The following is a 23379-nucleotide window of genomic DNA, read 5'->3' as shown; positions in this document are numbered from 1 at the left end:
CACATGTGCAGGTGCTCTGCAGCCTACATCTACTGGCATCCGGCAGTTATCAGGTGGTGACAGCTGCGGTGGGTGGTGTATCCCAGAGTTGCCTGTCCCGTTTCTTCAGGAAGTTCCTGGATGCCATGATGCAGAGAATGCACCACTACATAAGCTTCCCAAACACACAGGCTGCACTGCAGAAAACAAAAACAGACTTTTATCACATGGCACAGTTCCCCCATGTCATCGGCTGTATTGATGGTACACACATCCCAATCTGTCCACCAGCTGATACAGAGCACATCTACAGGAACAGGAAGTCCACCCACTCCATCAATGTGCAGGTGATCTGTGATGCAGGGAACATCATCACAGATATTGTTGCAAAGTTTCCTGGGAGCACCCACGACTCTTACATCTTCCAGAATAGTGGGATCTACACACGACTGAGTGCCGGCGAATTCGGAGAGGGATACCTGCTGGGTAAGTAACAGTGACGCCCCTTGAAACCTGCAAATCAGAGTGTATAGAGGCATGTAACTGATGGTTCCCTTTTACTCATCCAGGCGACAGTGCATATGCATGCCGGTCATTCATCCTCACTCCCTACCTACACCCAGCAACCCAGAGTGAGAGACGATACAACGTGGCCCACAAATCTACACGCAATGTGGTGGAGCGCACGTTTGGACTACTGAAGAGCAGGTTCCGCTGCCTCCACAAGAGCGGAGGCGCACGCCAGTACAAACCCATCACCTGCTGCAAGATAATTGCCACTTGTGCAATGCTGCACAACCTTGCCACGAAAAAAGGTACAGATGTGGAACTAACATATTTTGAGGACAACGAGGATGAGTCAGGCCAGCCAGAGGGCAGCGCAGCTAGAGTGCCAACTGCAGTCGATGGGAGAGAGAGACGGGCAGAGATCACATGCAACTATTTCTGAGTAAGTGAGGGGACACAGCGAGTTGTGAGAAGTCATGACGTAGTTTAATGTGGCACCACGCCATGAACACATGAACAGGCCAATCTGGCAATATGCCATCTATACAATGAGTATGTCCAGGGTTACGTCACCCAATGGCAAGTGGATAAGCAGGGCCACATCAATGTTTGCGCATACGCGCTGCAGTGGTGGATTGCACGGCCTGTGCATCCTCACTAGAGCCAACCCCAAGCCGCCTGCTGCTCCTGCGTGCTTCGGGGACGGGGGGTGTGATGCTGCTGCTGGTGTCGATGCTCTCCGCAGCATCCCCTGCAGCAGTTGTCGACGCCTGACTACTCAATAGCACCCCTAGTGCACTTGTCACCTGCACCATCCCCCGAGACAGGTCGCTGCAGCACTGTGTTAGGCCCTCCTGCATCGTCACAGAGCGCCGGCAAAGTAGGGAAGTCGCAGTTGCCAGACGGTTGAGTGCCCTGCTGGTAGTGTCCCTTCGCTGGCGTTCCCGGCGCCGTGCTTCGATGTCAGCATCTAATTTGCTGCACAACTGCTGGATTGACTGGGACATGTCCCGAATGCCCGCAGCCATGCCGCCAATGTTTGTGTCCATGTTGACTAAGCTTGTCTTCATCACCCGCATGTGCCTCTGGAATGACATAACTGCCTTTGATTGCAGGCGCTGTTGCTTCAACATTTGGCCCTCGAGCCCCAAGAAGACACCATGGCCGTCAGTGGGTGCTGGTGGACTCTGGACACGCGACCTGCGGCGCCCTCTTGCTCCCGTCTGTGCTGCCTGTGAGGTGTGGGGCACAGTGGGATGGCTCCCTTCCTGGGGCCCGGTGCGGTCTTCTGGGCCCATGCTGTCGTCTGACGAGGTGTCTAAGGCTCGTAGCCTGGCTGCTGGACGCCTCCTCATTCTCACACCTGCAAGCGGAGATGTGGCCGGTGAATCGAACATGAGTGGCGATGCTGGCTCTGGTGGTGGTGATGCTGGCTCTCGGTGAGGTGATGCTGGCTCTGTGTGCGGCGAGGCTGGCTGCGTAGGTGGTGCGGCTGCAAGTGGGCCTGCTCCCTGGTCTGAACTCGTGCTGGCTAGAGGTGATTTTTGTGGCCGGTGTGCCGTCTCCCCTGCAGCATGCCCTGTACTGCATGATGTCACATCTGTGGACAGAAAAACAACATTGGCTCAGTGTCCCCGAAGGGCTGCATTGCAAGCGTCACAATAAATCATTTCACATTCCAATCTGTCCTCTGTCTCCTTGTGCCTCGAGTGCGTGACATGCCTTGTTGCCCTGTGACATTTACGTCATGGTTAGTGTTGCCCTGACTACATCTCCCGGAATGCATTGCCTGTCTGCACTGACACGTGTGGACTGCAGTGTGATTCTCGTTTCACAATGGGGGATGTGGGATAGGGGTAGGGGAGGCTACATTGCTGTGCTTTCGTCTTACCTTGGTGTGTTGCGGCTCTGGCAGAGCTGTCGGCGTCCCCAAGACCCACGACGCTCACTTGCTCGAGTGTGGCCGCCACCAGCTCCTCCAGTTCGGTGAGGGCAGGTGCCCTGTTGGTTCCACCTCCGGTCTGGCTGGCCTCCTTCTGGATGTCGCCCATCTTCCTCTTGGTCACAATCCTCAGGTCATACCAGCGCTTTTTGAGGACCTCAATGTCCCTGTGGGTCACTCCCACAGCATTGACCTGCGCCTGGATGGCCAGCCATATGTTGCGCTTTTCGGCCTCAGGCACTTGCAGGGATTGCCTCCCAAACAGCTTCTGGTGCTGCTTCACCACCTCCTCCACCAGCACCTGGAGTTCCTTGGGGCTGAATTTGAGCTTCCTCCTCCTTTCCCCTCCGTCTTTCTGTGTTCTCTGGCTGGACATGCTGTTCGTTTCCCGCTCGCACATGCAACTGCTCCCTGCCTCTCCTCTGCACTCCAGGCCTCTCCAGGGTCGGCTAATTATGTACACCTGCCTGGGTGTGGCCACTTCGGCTAATTGTGTACACCTGCCTGGGTGTGGGCAGTTCCTGGTTGGGTGGGCTGTCGTTGCACAGGATTAGCTGTTTCGTCAAGTCATGTGATGTTATTTACCGAATCCGTACGTACCGATTCGGTATTTTCCGAATCGGTAGATACCACCTCGGTATTTTCCGATTCGGTAGATACCACCTCGGTATTTTCCGAATCGGTAATTATCACCTCGGTATTTACCGAATCGGTGAATTCCGATTCGTATTTACCGAATGTTACCGAATCGGTAACTGTTACCGAATTTTTACCTACATATAACTTACCGATTCTAATTTACCGATTCGGTACGGCTCGGTATTTAAGAACCGGTAAAATTTATTTACCTACATGAGGCCCTTAGTGCCTGCAGCCTGTTTCTAGGTCACAAGAGTAGATGTAGTTGGCAATTGGTCTTTGTGTATTACCCCCCAGCCAGTCACACACAATAGAGAGCTTAGGTGTGGCTGGATGAGCCATCATTGTAAAGATGTGAAAGCGGAGTTGGGCACAGCGCCACTTAAACCTGAATAGGCTGTGCTCTTCCTTTACACAAAGTATTGCACACCCCCCGTAGTTAGTCTAGAGCAAAAGCAGGGGAGGCAGGAAACCTGAGCACTTTGAAGGGAATCCTCTAGAAGTTTCTCCCACTTTAAAGAAGGCACCAGGTATAAATATTGGACCTCAAACTCGAAATCTTCAGTACACTTCTGAGCACATGGAAGGCTCTGCCAGGAAGGACTGCTGTGCTGCTGAAAGGACACGCACTGCTTCCCTGAAGGACTTCTGCCCTGCTGTGCTGCCTTGCTGCACTGCTGCCATTTTGCTGGGTGAGAAGGACTGGAACCTGCAACCTGCAACCTGCAACCTGGAAGCAGGAGCATCAGAGTGACATCAATGGATAGTCTCTTGTAAACAGCACCTGGACTCTGCAACCATGGGTCTACAATGCCAAGTGGTGCCACCCCTGGCATGAACCCTTGGAAGAGTGTCTATAGGTGTTCTGCCAGCCTATCTGTGGACACAGCAGAACAAACCTATCTCCTCTACTGCACTGTGCAACACTAAGCTGAACCGATGCATTACCTCGGCTGTGTGAACTTTCCTGTTGGAAGGACTTTGTATCACCCTCATAACCCACAGGCTCATCGGAGCCACCACTGCATGATGCATCCTCGTAGACGGCAGACTTGACGGTGACGCAGGACTCTGCATCACAATCCACACAGCTTCTTGGAGACCAGTGGGTGAACAATGCCTCCTTGACGCAAGACATCACATTGCAAGCATCCTCATCAACAGCCTCCTCAATGGCAGCTCTAGACCTTGTATCACAACCTTGCAGCTCCCTTGAACCAACGCTGCACAACGCATCTCCGACCTGGACTGTGCATCACCTCAGCTGCCTGTTGCATCTTTGAACTGGGACCGCACAAAGCTCCAAAGCTCCACAGCCAGTATTTAAGGCACTCTTGTTCAATAGATCTAACTGGGTCACTACAGCAGGCCTGCAGGCCATCACGCAGGCCTGCAGGCCATCACGTTTGGCTTGAACTTGGGACTTTTCCTGGTTTGGTGCAACCAGATAACCACAGTTGGCGCTTTGTGTTTTTTATGGTGTTTTCACTGAAGTCTTTAAACCGGCATATTTCCAGTTATACTGATTGGATTTTGGTTGTGTTGGACTTGTCTTATTTATTAAAGCTTATTCTATTTTTCTAATTTGGTGTGGGATGTTCTTGTGTGGTGTTTCACATTCTTGCTGTTTGAAGTGCTGCATATACTTTACACATTGCCTCTAAGTTAAGCCTGACTGCTCTGTGACAAGCTACCAGATCACTGACCATGGGTTAGTTTGGGGTTTGCTTGTGACTTCACCGTAACAAAGATGGTGGTTTATGCTTGAGTAGCGGTTCAACCCCCTGAGCCAGTAACACAATTTCTTACAAATGGGATCAGGTCATATGAATAAAACTAATCAAATACACTCATCTCCCAAATGTTATTTTAAATTGGTTATTTCAGGCAATTCTCTCATAGTACTAGCACAGGTGTGATTGCATAACTAGATTCAATGACATATTTCAGAGTATGACCCACATAGAAGCAATATTCTCCACTCCTTTATTGATATAGTGATAACATAGAAAATAAACAAATAGTTTAGAAAGAAGTGCAATGGCAACGCACTAGCCAGCCCTCCTAATGTCTCTGTGAATGTGGAACAAGAGCATGTTTATGTTAGTGGTGCACACATATTTAATAACACAGTGGCTACTTTACAATTATGGGTCAGGAGCACTTTCCATTGAAAATATATGTTTTTTTTCCTGATAACATTTGACCCTGTGGACTGATTTGCACAACACTTGGCAATATGATTGCTGGCTCAGTGGTAACCTTTGTACATTGAAAGGTACTGCTGTTGCTACAATTTGATCAATATAAAAAGAAGTATGGTGGATGACTGCATCATCTACATCCCTTTGACAGTTTGATGCAGTTATATATGTTATTTTTAGAGACTTTATCTACTTTTCCTATAATGTGTTAATAAGTCAATTGTTCAGTAAAAAATAATTGAAGGTTGTACACAATACATCACTCATTTCATATTCAATCCACTTCTCATATTCAATTTATTCCAAATGTAAGATCTTTTTGGCTTACTGAACCCACCTGTGTGGTTGGCAATGCTCCCATCAGGACAGGGCACACAGGTGAAACAACACTTGGGGCGTCCTTTGATGGAAGATGTTCTGTATCCTGGTGCACAGCTTTCACTGCAGACTGATAGAGGGACCTAAAGTGATTAAAGAGGTTAAAGAACCTCTGAATCAATACAATGATCTTTCTTACTCTGCATTATGATCAAATTTCATGAGATAAGATAAGCATAAGTCAGACAGTCAAGTTTGAGGCACACCTCAGTCAATTATGTCTCCTATCCTACTTGGTTTTAAAATAACTACAAACCATAGCCTAAGTCACTTGTTTCTCATTTACATCCGTTATATGTAAAGTAAATGTACTTCATGATTATCCATGATGGATATCCCAACAATCCCACATTTTTCTCACCTTGTAAAGCATAATCAAGCGGCCATCCTTCAGGGCACGTGTGACAAAATAGTCTGTTTGAGCCTGAGTTTTGTAATGGCAGTGGTGCTAATGGTGTTGTTTGCATAAGTGAGATCCTACATCGTCAAGATCTCTAAAAGGTATTTTAATGAGCATTACTATTCATTGTAACTGCAAGACATAAAACAAACAAAAGAAATGTATGGCCTTCCAGTGCTGGGGGGGCAGAGCATAAGCTGAGACCACTGTGAGCCTTAGTAAAAAGAAGGCTAGGGCAGAGCAGCATATGGCATTGCTGTCAGATGCAATATAGCTCTCACAAAAAGGTTGAGCTACTGTAGAAGCCTGAACTGCTGTGAGCTGCAGTGAAGAACTTACAAGGAGGGCACAAACTCTTTTAGTTGTCAGTGATAGTCCCTTTCAGATGCAGAAACAGATAATAGGAGGGCAAAATGCCATTCTCACACTGCCTGATGGCTGCCATGTGAGCTGATACAAAATGTGACTGGTAGTACCTATACGTCAGTGACTGTAGAAGCTGACCCTGTTGCCCACTCTAACTGAGCAAATAACACTCAAACAGAACATTGTTTAAAGGGAGCTGAGATAAAAGGCCTATTCTGTGTCTATTATTACTAAGAATATGAATTATGAATCTTCAAGAATACAATAGGCTTGCTAGAAACATATGTGTGCAGGCCCTTTCCAAAAGACACATTTTTGAACATTAAATAAATGGGATTAAATCAAACATTATGAATGAGAGGTGTCTTGACAGACTCATAATCCTAACCCTGAGAATACAATTTCTGAAGCACAGATCAATCATTTTAATAGTGCACTGGATAAATAAATCAATCTGCTTATTCAAAATCCTGAAGCAGGCAGTCCTGAATCTTCTATGTTAGCCAGGCACTTGAACCCTCATTATGAAATTCCTAGAATTTGGTTGAGGGAAGCTCAATTCTGGCTGCTATTTCCAAACCAAATTCTAGCAATTTGAAGTTTTCTCCCAGGAATGGAGTATAAGTGCATGGACCTGGAAATATTGAGGGGCAGATTTACAAGAAACTGATGTTAGAGCAGAGATGTGTCAGTTTCCCTGCGCCTGCGTGCGAAACCCTTGTGCCACCATGGATGAGTCGTGTTTACAATACAATAATGTTGTTTCAGAGACCCTTAGGGCACGAATCGTGGTAGGGGTTGGGTACGCTGAGGTAGGAGTTGGGCACTAGCAACCGTTATTACCAGCACAGAGATTGTACCCGCGGCCATAGCCTGTTCAGCCTGTAATGGAATGGGCACACAGTTTGCCATTAGTGGCTTTACCTGCATAGTATATTGTGTGACATTCCTCGTTGGGTCCCTATCAGTTCTTGTGATGTTGACCTCTACGGGCAGTGTTATAATCAAATAGCTGTGGACCTCATATAGAGCGTGATGTATGCCAACAATTCTCAGGTGTCACCCAGCGAGGGGCAGGACCACAGGGGTTGGATCCTCATTCCACACTGTCAGGCATGATCTGGCCCGGATAACCAATATGGTGTTATAGTAGCCGGATGGAGTGCATCTGTCTAACAAAGGGCTTGAGCTATTTATCAAAACCATTCCAGGGCCCATTGGAGTAGGTTTGGGCCGTCAAGAGGTAGGAGGGAGAGGGCGACAGGGCCAGTGACCTCCTCGCTCTGTGGCGGTGTCCAGGTCAAGAAAATGGAGTGGACTCCTTTTTGGCATGGACTGTCTGACCCTGCAACAGGGCGAGCATTCAATGGGGGCTCCAGGCTGGCGGGAGGGGGGACTGACCTGCTGGTGGTCCTGGACTGTCCTGCCCTATCTGAGATGCCTGTGTGTGTAGTAAGACGGTGGGGGTATCTGGTGTTCAGGAACCCCGGTGGGGGCAAGGCATTAAGTGGTGCCCTGGTGAAAAGTGCCTCCGGGATGAGGACTGGAAAGTCTGATAGAACAGTACAAGTTGGGGCCTGCTGGCACAACAAGCACAGGGGGATTGATTCATGACCGAAGTGCGTGTCTTGATATCCTGATGACTAAGGCTATGTCTGGAATGTAAATACAATCTGTTGCTAGAATGAGCCTACCTCTTCGGGGCTACAATATATGTGGTTTGGTTTACCTATGCCTGAATAAAATGATCCAGTGTTTGTCAATGAACAAATTAAAGCATAATACCTCAAGGTGTAATAAAAGACTATGCCGTGATGACCAACAATCTGCCTGAAGTCTCTCTGTGGTGCAGGATGATGGGGAGGTGTGAGAAGTTGGCCTGGCATATGCTGGTCACTAGTTAAAGTGGCCACCTTGCACCAGTCCAATTCGACTCTTATGGTAGATAGGTTTAAGACAACCTTTTAAAGAAAGCTATCCTAGTGGTAGCTATGGAGAACAGCCTTCAGGCTAAGTCTCTGAGGAATGTAAAGCAGCTTGTTTTACCTTATAATCTCTTGAATTACCAAATGAAAGGACACCACACAGGTATATATATAAAATGTATATGTATTTATTTCTAGACACACTCTACTAATCTCTTTATGAGATTAGAAGTCAGGAACATTTGCACAAATCAATGTTTCACAACAAATTAAGTACTTATATGGCTGGGGCCCTGGGGCATACCAGACCATATACTAAAAAAGAGGTATAAGAACTTGAGAAGGGAGAACGCCTAAGGTCTTCAGAAGCGCTGGGGCCTCACTAATCCACCCAAGGCAGGTAAGTAAAGGACCCACGGGAGACGCATGCAGTGTGAGAACACAGCCGCGGATCCCATTAGACTTCAATGGAGCAAGTCGCAGTTGGAATTTTAAAGTTTTAGGACACTTCGGGAGAGTCTACAAGCAAGTCACTTACAGGGTAAGTAGTTCTAGAGCCAACACAGACAGGAGCACCTGAGGTTCTGGACTTTTAAGAGTCCAGAGGTGTCAGGGAAACAACACCCGAAGACGCCTGAGTTCCTCCTGTCTCGGTGCACAAATAAACAGAGACACGGGCTTCTCGATGGCGGCGTCAAAGACCAAGGTTTATTTACTGCAGGGACACAGAAATCATAGGAACCACACAGAGGCAGAATCTACGAGTCTGTTCGAATTGCATTAAGTGGGTTACTCTTTAAATACACGCAAAATGTCTTTAGGCAACATTACAAGAATATTTCTCATGCCCAACCCGGTATCCCAAACAAACAGTAAAATTGACATCAAACAATAATTAGTTGTAGGTTTTCGGTATTCGATCAGGTCCTCTCGACAGTTTTGCATTCTTCGCCCGATCCTCCCCATCATAAAAATCGTAACCTCCCCATTGTAAAAGCCCAGAAGGAAAGGAACAGAGCCAGGTGTAAAGGATTGAAATGTAGGATAAGAGGTGTTTATGGATCATAAACGGGCATGGCTACCGTCTTCGGCCTTTCAGTCAGGACAACGGACACGAGAACCAGTATAGCAGGACTGGCCTCAGGCAAGGGAGGCAGCTTGATTCTGCCTAGTCATGCAGCGTCAGCCCTTCTCGGGCTCGAGCTTACGTGTCCTTAACAAGGTGACTCTGCCGGGGTCATCGTCCGTTCGTTGACTATGTGAGGGCAAGAAACAAGATGGATGCCGTAACTAAAATGGATGCCATGACTTTTACGACAGAAATGCCCTATTTTCCAGTGAATTCATGCTAGTTGCGCAGCGAAAACACTGTCATGTATACAATGGATCATTTGCGGTTCATTGGTACCGAAATCGTGTCAGTACTACGATACCGAATTCACGGGTTCGGATCGCTACAGAACCTCAGACCATCCTTTTGCCCTTACATAGGCAATAACTCACTCTATGTCAGAGTCCATTTCTATGTTCATCAGGTCACTGATGTGTTGTTGCAGCATTACTCTATCTCGTGGCGTATCTCTAAAAACAGGTGGTCTTCTTACGCATGTAGAAATGCAGAGATTACATAAGGCAGGACCACACTGAACAATGAGACAGCACGAAAATAAAAATACTAATGCAACACCAATGACTATTAGAACCTTCCATCCCCACGCGGATAACAGGCTCCAGAACCATCCCATTAATGACCAGTCACCTTCCTCTACATGAATAGAGTCAGAAATCTTATGTAACTTAGAGATGGCCTTGTATACTGTTGGCGCATTATCTGGAATAAAAACGCAGCAACTTGATTGGATCATCTTACATACTCCACCTCGATCTGCAAGTAACACATCAAGAACCATACGGTTCTGTAACGTCATGAGGCGATCCGCTTGAAGCTCAGCTGTCAGGTTACTAAGGGCACCCGCAGTTTCGGTGATGGTGGATTCAACTACCCGTGTTAGTTGACGTAAGTTTCTACTGTTGGCCATAGGCCCCCAGAATGGGAGGAAACCCTTGAAAAAGTCTCCTGCCTCTTGGCCAGCAGTATCTTCTTTACTGAAAACACCTCTCACAACTCTAGTTTTGTGATAATCCGGTGCAGCAGTGTATGTCGGAGGTAACAGTTGAGCGATGTAACATGAGCCTGAGAAGTCAGCAGGCAGCCACGTGTATGCTCTGTCTTGGCAAACAAAATAGGTACCCTTAGCAGCTAAGAATGCAGGGGAAGACTGTGACGGGAAAACATATGTTTCGATACAGTCACTCTTCCCTAGTCGAGCTTTCGGATTCCTCCCATTTCCTTGCAAACAGACTTGACCTTGGTGGGGTACGACCCAGATCGGAGTTGAGCTCTTACGTTTGTTCTCACCCAGAGTAATGCCGTATTCCGTAACATTCCAACCCATGTAAACTCGCAATTCATCCTTGGGAATGTACGGAGTGTTATTGACATCTCTCACCATGTCAGTGATTCCTTTTACCAAGGCTCTATTAGCAGAGTTATACCGGGTGGAACGCGGAGGTCGTGGGGGATAGGTCTCTAGGGCATAAGCGAACATGGTCTGGAATGCCCAGAATGATCCATTATAACTAAAAGGCAGAACCAAATAAGGGATGCCCTTGGCCATGGTATGTGGTATCAAGCCACACACCCAGCAGTTTGTTGTGTTAACCACTAGTTGATGTTGGTGCAAGAGCTGAATGAAAGTGTTATTTATAAACTCAGAGCGTCGAGCTTGCTCGTGGGCAGGAAAAGGATGGAAAGAATGAAGAGAAACAACAGTCGGAGAGACAGGAGCATGGGGAGATACTGTAGATGTAACAGGTGTAAAGATCAATTGAATACCAAAAATAATTCCGCCTACCAAAGTTATTAAGACAATCAGAAGTGTCAGAGTACATTGCATTAGGAAACATTTACTGTACAATATGTCGTATAATTTTGTCTTGTGCACATTTATGACATTAACCCGTCGTAATTCAGGAAGCTCCATCTTCTACAACCGTTCGCAACGGATGGTTTGTACCTGTTAAAAAACTTGCCTCTGTTTATCCTGGGAGTTCCCAAGACAAACAGAAGAAACCGACCTAGTGTCGGATTCCCTGCAAATTAAAACAAGGCACACGTTACGACCCTACGGTATCCCAGATGGTAAGGTGAGAGAAACAGAAAAACTAAAAAGATAAAAAAATCTAGCAAACTTCCTGACTGAATGGAATGCAATACGATCAAAACAGTTTTACAGTTTTCAAACGGAGAGGTAATAATGCAATGTCATTAGTTCATCACATGAGAACGTAGGTTATATCTGTACTTCCCGGGTCTTGTCTGGTCTTGGAATAGCTGGTCTACAGGTGCGGAAATGTTCGACTCCACAGGTGACAAGTGTTCACTTTGTACAATACTCGGTTCTGGATTCAAAGGAGCGGTTCCTGCTGAGGTGTCAAAGTTCTGTGTTTCCGTTCGTGGGTGGTCCGTTAGGTACTCTGCATCACTGAAAGGGATGTGCCTAGGAACAGGTTCTGTCTTGGATACACCAATTCCCTGTCTAACCCAGTTGTCATAGGGGAGTGGAAGAGGGACACGCTTCGTATGGCTGGCGTGCACCCAATTTTTCCTGCCAGCTAGGCGTACTGCAGTTCTGGTTGCGAGGAGGAACGGAAACGGGCCCACGAATCTTGGCTGGAGGTTCCGAGTACGTTCAAAGTTCCGAACTACAACCTGGTCGCCGGGTTTCAACGTATGGCCTGGACTCTCCGGCAGTTTAGGCAAGGATTCGAATACCTGTTGATGAATAAGGCTCAATTTAGCAGTCAGATCATGAAGGTAATCAATCAACATTGGGTATTCAATCTGTTTGAATTCCTTTGGCCTAGGGACTCCCCAAACATTAGCAGGGCGGCCGAACACAATCTCATATGGGCTAAGCCCTACTCGAGAGTGTACAGTCGCTCTGGTGGACAGTAAAGCTAAAGGCAGTGCGTCTGGCCAAGAGAGACCAGTGGAAGCTTGAATTTTCGCAAGTTTCAGCTTCAGGGTGCCATTGTACCCTTCAACCAAACCCGCTGACTGTGGGTGATTCGCACTGTGGAATTTCTGGGAAATACCCAGACCCGCACACACACTCTTCATAACTTTCCCTACAAACTCACTTCCATTGTCCGACCAAACAATCCGTGGCATACCATACCTAGGGAAGTATTCTTTGAGGAGGATTTTGGCAGTGGACATAGCAGTGTTATCCTTTAACGGATATGCCTCAATCCATCTTGAGAAGGCACAGACTACCACTAGAACGTATTTGAGATTGTTACACCTGTCCATGTGGATAAAATCCAACTGAATCACTTCAAAGGGACAAGAAGGGGGAGCAAAATGGCCAGTTGGGGTTGGGGTTCCCTTGCCAGGATTATGCATCAGACATATCATGCAATTTTTCACCACTCTTTCTGCACACTTAGTAATTCCATCGTTCTTCCATACTGGAGCTAACATTTTACAGATCCCTTTCGAACTGATGTGCGCCGCTCCATGCGCCATCGTGACTACTGCAAGTGCATACGCATCAGGTAACATCCAACGTTGCTGCTCAGACAAATCGACCCAACATCCACTTGAATCCATTTTACCCGTTTTCTCCTTCCATTCATTCTTCTCATTTTCAGTTGCTTCATTCTGGATTGCTTTCACACTTTCAATCGTATTCTCACACATTCCTGATTCCGCAATCCATCTTGCAGACGTTGCAACGTACATTCGGCTCGTCATGTTCTTGGCCATTTCTCTAGCGACCTCATCAGCAAACGCATTCCCACGGCCAACATCATCCGTAATCTTTCGATGTGCACTGCACTTCACAATTGCGACTTCATTCGGTAGGGTCAGGGATTCCAATAGATCGCTGACTAACTGTCCATGTTGGATCTTAGTCCCATGGGACGTGAGAAAACCTCTTTCTCTCCAGAGACGCCCAAAATTGTGTGCAATGCCGAAGGCGTACTGGCTATCAGTAAACACATTCACTCTCTTTCCCTCAGCTAAAACACATGCTCTTGTTAATGCAATTAATTCTGCAGCTTGGGCAGAATTCTGACTCACTCTTGCAGTCTCAACAATCGTACTCAAAGTCGTAACTGCATACGCGGCCGTCACATCACCATTCTGTAGTTTAAAACAAGACCCATCGACATATAAAGTGCCGTCTGGGTCTAATAACGGAGTATCTTTTAAATCAATCCTACCTTTTGTCTCTTCCTCAGTTCTGAAACAACAATCATGGGGCTCTGAATCACTCGACTCCTGAGTAGTCGGCAACAGTGTTGCTGGATTCAATATGTTGCATCGTTTGATCTGAATGTGATTTGCCAAAAGCGTCAGCTCATAGCCTGATAGTCTAGCACTGGTGAGGTGCTGAGTTTTCGTTCGATTCATGAGTGTATCCACAGCATGTGGAACCATGACTACTAACATGTTGTTCATGACTAGTCCAGCAGACTGTCGAATGGACACTGCAGCTGCTGCTGTAGCTCTCAAACAACTTGGCAACGCTCTGGCTACCGGATCTAATGTGGATGAGAAATATGCACAAGGCCGCTGTTTGTCACCAAATTGTTGCGTTAATACACTCAACGCACAACCTTCTCTTTCATGGACATATAGAGTAAACGGCTTACTGTAGTCAGGAGTACCCAACACAGGAGCTGAACACAGCGCATCACGTAAGTCGGAGAAGCTCTGTTGGCATTCATCAGACCATGGCAAAGGGCTCGGAACACCTTTTCCAGTCAGGGCTACCAATGGTTTCGCCATGAGAGAAAAATTTGGGATCCATTGCCTACAGTATGACGTAATACCCAAAAACGCACGCACTTCTCTCTGTGTGCTTGGTACAGTCATCTGCGAAATTGCTTTGATTCTCTCTGGGGTCAACCTTCTTCCCTCCTTTGACAAAAGATGACCTAAGTAGGTCACTTCTTGGCAACAATATTGCAGTTTAGAAGGTGACACCTTGTGATGTAAGTCTGACAAAAGACGCAACAAAGAAATTGTAGCTGCTTTGCAAGTTTCCTTGTCATCAGCTGCCAGTAAAAGATCGTCTACGTATTGGATCAGAGCAACACCATGAGGAAGTACAAGGGCATCTAATTGACTCTTTAATGCTTGGCTGTAAATTGAAGGGCTCTCACAATAACCTTGTGGAGCGCGTTTGAATCTGAAACTGCGACCTCCTAAGGAGAAACCGAAAATGTCTCTACTTTCTTCGGCTATGGGAATGCTGAAAAAGGCATTTTTCAAGTCGATCACTGTAAACCATGAAGCTGAGGCAGGAATCAACGTCAGTAATGCAGTGATATCTGGTACCACAGGAAACTGTGGAATCACTATTTTGTTAACCTCTCTGAGGTCAATCACAAATCTGTAAATTGGAGGTTTGGTAGGGTCAGTACGTTTCAAAATCGGCAGAACAGGACTATTGCAGACGTTTCCTCTAGTTTCCTCAATCACATCTTTCTGTATTAAGTCTTTCACAATCAGCAAGAGTGCTCGTTCACCTTCATTCGAAATCCGATACTGTGGGATTCGTGGAAATTTAACATTCGCTTTCAGACTTACCACATAAGGGCGAATTTCCAAGAGGCCTACATCGTTAGGACCAGTCGCCTAAAGAGTATCAGGGAGAGAACGCAGCTCCGGTGGGAGCTTATCCATCGACATATACATTGGAGAGATGACTCGTTTGCCTAATGTGAGCTGTACTCCCGAAGGAGAACAGTACAGTGTCACGTGCAGGCGTTTCAACAGATCTAAACCAAGCAGATTCTCATTACAACCAGTTGTTAGGATAAGGGGTGCTTCTAGTTCGCATGGCCCAACAGAAATTGACAAAGGACTAGAAACAGGATTGTGAACAGGGGCGCCTGAGAATCCTACCGAAGTGTTCGTTAAGCCAGACAAAGGTGCGCCAGGGAGTTTCGCATGCATAATTGAACTTTTTGCCGCACCAGTATCCAACAGAAATGGTTCGACCACGCCTGCGGTAACTACTGTGACATAAGGTCCACTCTGATCAACTGGAACTGATACTACTCCCTCTCTCTGCCTGCGGCTGTCCTATTGCTCACTTCTTTGAATCTCTTCATTATGATCATAGTAATCTTCAACATGATACTGTGGAGATCTACCTGGTTGCGTAGGTTGTATATTTCTCTGATCGAAATAATTCGATTGGCGATCAGTCTGTGGTGTCATCATACCACGCCCTCTACCTCTAGGAGCTTGCATAAACCCAACATTACCTCTCTGAGCTGGGACACCACTAGTTTGTGGGTGCAGAACTGGACACTCATTCTTATAATGACCCTCCTTTTTACAATAAGCACACTGATTCCATGCTAACTGTTGTCGGGGAAAACTATAATTAAACCTTTGGGCCATCCCTTGCTGGAATTGTGGCTGCTGGAATTGTGGCTGCTGCTGAAACTGAGGTCGTTGCTGTGAATCTGACTGATTCCAACGAGGCGGATACGCCTGTTGCAAAAGAACTTTGGTCTTTAAATCTTTCGTTTTCTTTTCTGATTTTTCCTTCTCTTCTTTCTCTCTATTCTCGTAATACTGAGCAGTTGCAAGTATCTGTGCTGTCGTCGATACTGCCCATGCACTTTCAGAATCCTTTAACTTGTTACTAAGCTCAGGTAGTAAATTAAACACAAACTTGTCGACAAACAATCTCTGGCCTCCCTCAGTACTCATATCTTGCCCACTGTGATCTACGAAGGTCTCTTCAAATCTACTGAAGAAGTCAGAGACGCTTTCGTCCTTCTTTTTGCTTGCATGCCGATAATTTATCCCAATTGACTCGTAACGCTGGCATCAGCGTTTTCATCAGAGTAATTATTCTGCCAGGTAAGGCAGCAATCAGAGGTTCTGGTTTAGCACCGCCAACTTGTTGCGCATCTGCCGCTATAATAACTGCCCAATCACCTCCTAAGGCGACTGGGTGGTTCTCTTGCCGAATTTTGGCCCATATAGGCTGTGGCACCACATTACCAAACAACATTTCAATGTCTGCCAAATTCATGACACACGCTTGAACTGTCTGCGTTAACTCTTTGTAATAACCAGCAGGATTTTTACGTGGGTCTGGTAATGCTTGTTTTACTGCTAATACTTCAGCCCGTTTCCAAGGGATGTGTATCCACACTCTCTGGAAATGTGCCGGGGCAGCTGCAATAATATGAGCCGCATCAGCTTGAACTGCATCACGCCATATCGGTGGAACTTCCCTCATTGGATATTGTCCTCGTCGTTTCCTAGTAGTAATCGGTGAACCATCAGGGTCTCTTGTCGCTCGAAGAGGGGACTCATCCCTATAAGCTAAAATCAGTTCTATCGCTCCCCTTACTTCTGGACCTATCACCATTCCTGCGGCAAATTTCTGTTGAATATTTATCAGGTCAGTGGGGACGGAGTCTAAATCATCATCTTCCCATTCTTCACGCACAAGAGAACACATCACGTCAAAAACATAACGTTGAGTTGGTTCGTTCCATTGCATAAATGTTTCTAACACTCTTCGTGCATCATACTTCACAGCTTTCGACATCCACCTAAGAGCTGTCGAATCTAAATTGTCTCGTTCTTGGGAACCAGGAAGCTGGCTACGTCTCTGTATAGAGTCAGAAACAACGGGGGTCCCAATTAAAGACCTGTAGAGAGGAGTTAAGATATTAGTTACAGAGTCGGTTATTTTCCGACGAACGGAAAGCGGGGTCAGAATATTCACAGGGTTCGGGAGCAGGGCAGCTGGAGCAGGTGAAATAGTAAGGGTGGGAGTAGCAGGTAAAGCAGTTTGCGAAACGACAGGAAAAGGCGGAACGGGCAACCCAGGAAGAGGGGGTGCCGAAGGAACATTAACCACGGGAAGGATAGGAGCTGGAATCAAAGGAAGTGGAGCAACTATTCCAGGCTGACCAGCAGCTGGCTGTACAACAGGTACTGTAATACCCTGTGCATACGGTGGAGGTGAATTCAACAGGTAAGACAACAGAGGATCCTTTTCATGATCCTCCATCGGCTTAGCAGGACATGATGACAATACAGGGTAACATTTATCAATTGCCAAATTATGTTTTCTATTCGCCATCTCCATTGCTTTCTCAGTCTCGTTGACATGCAACTGCCTAGCAGACTCCATTAAAGTCAACCCTTTCTCTTTCTGTTCTTTCTTCGTTTTCCTAATTTCTTTCTGTTTGGCTTCTTTGCGCCATACGCGAAAAGAATCAAACATTGCCGGCCGGGCTTTTTTCTTGAACAACTTCATTTCTAGATTATCTAGTATTTCCGTTTCGAAGCTACCATGCGGTGGCCAACTAAGGACACCATCTTTTTTGGTATAACGGACCCATACTTCATTATACGTAATAGGACCCACACCATGTTTACAATAGAGCTCATACGTAGGAGTTCCAATCGGAGGAACCGAACACGAATCCTCCAACCGGGAATCCCCGTTGCTACGTAACCAGGACAAAAAACAATTACTACTGGTAGTCATGACAACAAAAACAAATTCCAACCAAAATGCGCAGAGAACTTAGGCCTACCAAAATGAACCAATACCAAAACAAAGATTATCTAAACAAGAGCAACCAATGATAATCTACGAATCAAACCAGAGCAACAAGGAACAACCAAATCGAGCGTAACTAAATACTTAACTGAAATATGGAAGACGTCACCAAGGAGAACCCGTCTACGTCTCGCCGTACTAAGGTCTGCACCTCGGGTCCAAGACAGGGCGACAGTCAGGGCAGCGGTCCTCTGTAGCCGTCTGGGAACGGGAACCCTCGTGGAAGAAATCGTCGGGCCACTTTTACGACATGCAGGGATTGATGAAGCGGGGTACCTCCCTCCGGAGTCTTCACACGAAACTTCTCGAACTTTTCAGGCTTTGGACCGGTACCGGATGACGTCGCCCCACGTTGGGCGCCAATTTGAGGTTCTGGACTTTTAAGAGTCCAGAGGTGTCAGGGAAACAACACCCGAAGACCCCTGAGTTCCTCCTGTCTCGGTGCACAAATAAACAGAGACACGGGCTTCTCGATGGCGGCGTCAAAGACCAAGGTTTATTTACTGCAGGGACACAGAAATCATAGGAACCACACAGAGGCAGAATCTACGAGACTGTTAGAATTGCATTAAGTGGGTTACTCTTTAAATACACGCAAAATGTCTTTAGGCAACATTACACAAATATTTCTCATGCCCAACCCGGTATCCTAAACAAACAGTAAAATTGACATCAAACAATAATTAGTTGTAGGTTTTCGGTATTCGATCAGGTCCTCTCGACAGTTTTCCATTCTTCGCCCGATCCTCCCCATCATAAAAATCGTAACCTCCCCATTGTAAAAGCCCAGATGGAAAGGAACAGAGCCAGGTGTAAAGGATTGAAATGTAGGATAAGAGGTGTTTATGGATCATAAACGGGCATGGCTACCGTCTTCGGCCTTTCAGTCAGGACAACGGACACGAGAACCAGTATAGCAGGACTGGCCTCAGGCAAGGGAGGCAGCTTGATTCTGCCTAGTCATGCAGCGTCAGCCCTTCTCGGGCTCGAGCTTACGTGTCCTTAACAAGGTGACTCTGCCGGGGTCATCGTCTGTTCGTTGACTATGTGAGGGCAAGAAACAAGATGGATGCCGTAACTAAAATGGATGCCATGACTTTTACGACAGAAATGCCCTATATTCCAGTGAATTCATGCTAGTTGCGCAGCGAAAACACTGTCATGTATACAATGGATCATTTGCGGTTCATTGGTACCGAAATCGTGTCAGTACTACGATACCGAATTCACGGGTTCGGATCGCTACAGAACCTCACACCGGAGTACTCGAGTTACCTCACCCAGGGAAGCCTGGTGCATAGGTGTCTTTTGGTGTCGGGTCGCTGCGTCGTTTTCAATGGGAGCCAAAGAACATTTGCTGCTTGTGAAGACAGGAGAAGTGTCCGGTGGAATCCAAGGCTGGATTCTGAAAAAAGAAGACCTGAAAGCAGAGGAAACTGGATGCCCACAGAAGTCGGTTTATTTCAGGTGATCACGGGTGTCTTGACTCTTCAGCCATGAGGTCCAGGAGATGTCAATGACAACCAGGAGTTGGATTCGAAGTGTCCCATAAAGTTTACAGCTTACTAAGGTGTTGGCAACCGGATTGGAGCAAACAAGCCTTGGCAACAGCAAGTCTTGTGGAATGTGAAGAATGTCAGCAGTGCAGACCAGCAAGATCTGAGGGACTCACCCAGCAAGGGTAAGTCAGGGCAGTCCTGGAACAACTAGGGGAGCCCTTTGGTTTGATGATAAAGTCTTCAGGGGACCCACAAGCCAACTGGCAAGGGATAGCAAAGACGCCTTGGGAGGATTCACTTCACAGGAGCCCACGGTCACTCGGGACAAGGTAGGCCACTGATTCTTGGTGGAAATCCTGCTGGAGGCTTGCACCACATGTGGTCCAATGTACAAGTTCATAGAATGTCGTGAAGGGGTTGCACTCGACAATAGTGCACGGTCCCCGGGTATTACTGTTCCTCATCACTCGTGGGGTCCACTCATCTCAGTTTTGCTGGGGATTCACAATGGCCATCGAGAAGTCAGGAAATCTACTTTCGGGGCTGCAGGGTCTTCGGACTCTGGCGGGAGCGGGAAAGTTTGAGACCATTGATTCAAAGCTTTGGTGCCTGCCAAGCAGGGGAGTCACTCCTTGACTCCAAGGGAGATTCTTCAATCTTCCAGAGTTAGTGGAACATCGAAGGTCCAGGATTCTTCTTGTAGAGCGTCATCCAGGGATATCTAGTTTGCAATGACAAGGGTTCCCTATCCTAAAGGAAAGGGAGGGACTAGCTCTATGACCACTCCTATGGGAGGGTCAGGGGAGTGGGTGGTTACACCCACTTCCCTTTGTCCAGTTTCGCACCAGAGCAGGGGCTGGTAGCCCCTGAACTGGTTTGAGCTGGCATATGCACAGAGGAGCCTACTGCTCCCCCAGTGCAGGACTTCAAAGCACTCTGGGAGTGCACCCACCTAGCCCCAATACACTAAATCCTGTCTGGAAGGTGGTTACACCTCCCTGTGACAGGATACCTATTGTTGGGCCTCCTCCACTGCGAGTTTCGGTCATCAGCAGGAGGGCAGCCCAGTGTCTGTGCTGGTGGCATCCATTTTGTGATGCAAGGGCTCTTTCAGGATTCTACCGTGTTTCCACAGTAGATACATGATTATCCTTCTAGGAGGGTGGGATCATACTCCCACACCAGTTACTGGTGTGGGGATATGATTCCAAGGTGTTTTACACCAAACACGACATGTTTTGATGCAGCCATCCCAAAGTTAGCATTTACCGCTAGGTTATAATGCACTTAAGAGTATATGGTTTAGCCACATCCACAAGCAGTCACAGAGAATAGACTCTGCCAGCTGCAGAGGGGCCCTGCTCAGGCAGAGGCACCCCCTCACATGGAAAACCAAGTACTCTGCCCTCAGGATTGATAGGGCCTGCCTTAGGGGTGACTGATAGGTTTATATGTGTGTGTAAGGTGTGTTATAGGGAGCCTATACCTCAGTGAGGAGTACTAACACTACCTCACCCAGGCTGTAGTAGCAGGCCTGTGGTGTCAGATATAGTCTGCTTCCCAGGGGTGGCATAATGCATGCTTCAGCCCCTGGTAGGCCTGTGAAGTACCTATGCCCTTGGTACCTAAGGTACCATCTTCTAGGGGCTCATAAGGTACCACTGTATCCAATAACTAGTGCATCTAATATGCACTCCAAGTTGTTTAGAGAGAACAGAGAGGCTGAGGCCCTGATTAGCAGGGACCCAGCCAGACTATAGCCAGAAACCAGTGTAAACATCAGAAAAAAAGTGGGGGCAACATAAGTGCAGATCCTACTCTCCTACACAACCCCCCCCCCAAACGCAGGAACACTAAACTAACTTTGACCAGTTGAGTCTTCGTGTTCTAAGTGGAAAACCCTTGAGAGTCCTTCTGCATTGGCATGTTGGGTCCCAGGTCTATGTTTCACTGTATAGTCCATCCCCTGTAGTGAAATGGACCACCTTAAAGGTTTTTGGTTTTCACCTTTCATCTGTTTAAGCCATAGGAGGGGTTTGAGGTCAGTCTGAACTATGAAGTGAGTGCCAAACAAGTATGGCCTCAGCTTCTTCAGGGCCCACACCACAGCAAAGGCCTCCCTCTCTATAGCTGACCAACGTTTCCTTCTAGGGATCATCCTTCTGCCAATAAAAGCTACTGGCTGGTCTTGACCTTCATTCTTCAGTTGAGACAGTACAGCTCCCACACCCAGTTCAGAAGCATCTGTTTGGACAATGAACTTTTTTGTGTAGTCTGGACTCTGTTAGATGGGGGCAGTGCACATGGCCTGCTTTAGGTCTTCAAATGCCTTTTGACAGCTAGCTGTCCACTGAACCTTTTTTGGCATTTTCTTTGAGGTAAGATCATTTAAGGGGGTCACTATAGATCCATATCCCTTAACAAACCTCCTATAGTACCCAGTCAGGCCCAAAAAGGCTCTCACCTGTGTCTGGGTGGTTGGAGCAACCCATTCCATGATGGTTTGGGTTTTGCTCTGTAAAGGTTGAACCAGCCCTCCACCTACAAGGTGGCCCAGGTACACAACCTGACTCTGCCCTATCTGGCACTCAGTGGCCTTGATAGTGAGGCCTGCTTTTTGCATGGCCTCCAAAACATTTCTGAGGTGTACCAGGTGATCCTGCCAGGAGGAACTAAAGACAGCAATATCATCTAGATAAGCTGAGCAATAGGTTTCCATCCCTGTCATAACTTTGTTCACCAACCTCTGAAAAGTGGCAAGTGCATTCTTCAAACCAAAGGGCATCACCACAAAATGGTAGTGCCCACCAGGGGTTGAAAATGCAGTTTTGGCCTTGGCCTCCTCAGCTAAACTGATCTGCCAGTAGCCAGCTGTTAGGTCAAATGTACTCAGATACTTGGCTGAGGCCAAAGTATCAATCAGTTCATCTGCCCTGGGAATTGGATAGACATCAGTCCTGGTGACTGCATTGAGGCCTCTGTAGTCTACACAAAACCTCATTTCCTTCTTACCACCCTGGGTATGAGGTTTAGGCACAAGGACTACTGGACTAGCCCAAGGACTATCTGAAGGCTCAATTACACCTAGTTCCAACATTTTCTGGAATCAGTCCTGATACAGTCCCTTACATGGTCAGTTTGCCTGTAGATTGTACTCTTGACAGGCAGACTGTCTCCAGTGTCCACCTCATGGGTGCACCAGGAAGTCTGACTAGGGGTCAGGCTAAACATATGTCTAAACTGTTGCAGAACGTGTCTGCATTCAGTTTGCTGATGATCAGTGAGGCTACTTGCCAAAGCAACACCATCTACTGACCCATCATCAGGGTCCTGTGAGAGTAGGTCAGGGAGAGGGTCACTCTCCTCCTCCTGTTCCTCATCAGTTGCCATGAGCAAGTCCATGTCAGCCCTGTCAACATATGGTTTCAATTTGTTGACACGGAGCTCCCTAAGGGGGCTCCTGGGAGTTCCAAGATTCACCAAGTCGGTGACTTCTCCCTTTTGCTCAACAATTGTATTGGGGCCACTCCACTTGTCTTGGAGAGCTGCTGGGGCCACAGGCTCCAACACCCACACTTGCTGTCCTGGCTGGTATACAGTCAGCACAGCCTTTTGGTAATGCCAAGTTTTTTGTAGTTCTTGGCTGGCCTCCAGGTTTTTAATTGCCTTCTTCATGTATTCAGCCATCCTGGAGCGGAGACCAAGTACATAGTCCATCACATCCTGTTTGGAAGGTTTGAGAGGTAACTCTCAGCCCTCCTTCACCAAACATAATGGACCTCTTAAAGGATTCCCAAACAGAAGTTCAAAAGGGCTGTAGCCAACCCCCTTCTGTGGAACCTCCCTGTATGCAAACTGAA

At 47.1% G+C, this 23379-nt stretch overlaps 1 protein-coding gene across 1 annotated transcript in view; it reads right to left on the bottom strand.

Moving 5' to 3' along the window:
- The window catches only part of LOC146796875 (vomeronasal type-2 receptor 26-like), a 134563-nt gene that overhangs the window by 5543 nt on the left and 105641 nt on the right, over positions 1-23379 (bottom strand). Inside the window, exon 6 of the mRNA XM_085631408.1 lies at positions 5609-5732. Coding sequence (XP_085487534.1) covers positions 5609-5732 — 124 coding nt within the window. The remainder of the gene's footprint in view (positions 1-5608; positions 5733-23379) is intronic.

Source organism: Triturus cristatus, chromosome 10, assembly GCF_964204655.1.
Source record: "Triturus cristatus chromosome 10, aTriCri1.1, whole genome shotgun sequence".
NCBI lineage: Eukaryota > Metazoa > Chordata > Amphibia > Caudata > Salamandridae > Triturus > Triturus cristatus.
This window is presented reverse-complemented; position numbering and strand designations above follow the sequence as displayed.